Source organism: Eurypyga helias, unplaced genomic scaffold (genome assembly GCF_000690775.1).
Source record: "Eurypyga helias isolate BGI_N326 unplaced genomic scaffold, ASM69077v1 scaffold31712, whole genome shotgun sequence".
In the NCBI taxonomy this organism is placed as follows: Eukaryota; Metazoa; Chordata; class Aves; order Eurypygiformes; family Eurypygidae; genus Eurypyga; species Eurypyga helias.
Genome location: NW_010238367.1, coordinates 24549 through 24748, shown reverse-complemented (window position 1 = coordinate 24748; position 200 = coordinate 24549). Strand labels below are relative to the sequence as shown.

General features: G+C 68.5%; 1 protein-coding gene across 1 annotated transcript in view; it reads left to right on the top strand.

Moving 5' to 3' along the window:
• Window positions 1–4: 4 nt before the first annotated feature.
• LOC104506762 (thiosulfate sulfurtransferase-like) overlaps window positions 5–200 on the top strand; it is a gene marked incomplete at its 5' end in the record, with an annotated part of 8257 nt that continues 8061 nt past the window's right edge. The window contains one exon of the mRNA XM_010147822.1: window positions 5–197. Within this exon, the coding sequence (XP_010146124.1) occupies window positions 5–197 (193 nt within the window). The remainder of the gene's footprint in view (window positions 198–200) is intronic.

The following is a 200-nucleotide window of genomic DNA, read 5'->3' as shown; positions in this document are numbered from 1 at the left end:
GTGCCGGGATCAGGCCTCTCCCTACGACTTCATGCTGCCCAGCGAGGCCCACTTCGCCGACTACGTGGGGCGGCTGGGGGTCAGCAACGACACGCACGTGGTGGTGTACGACGGGGACGAGCTGGGCACCTTCTACGCCCCCCGCGCCTGGTGGATGTTCCGGGCCTTCGGGCACAAGGAGGTCTCCGTGCTGAACGGCG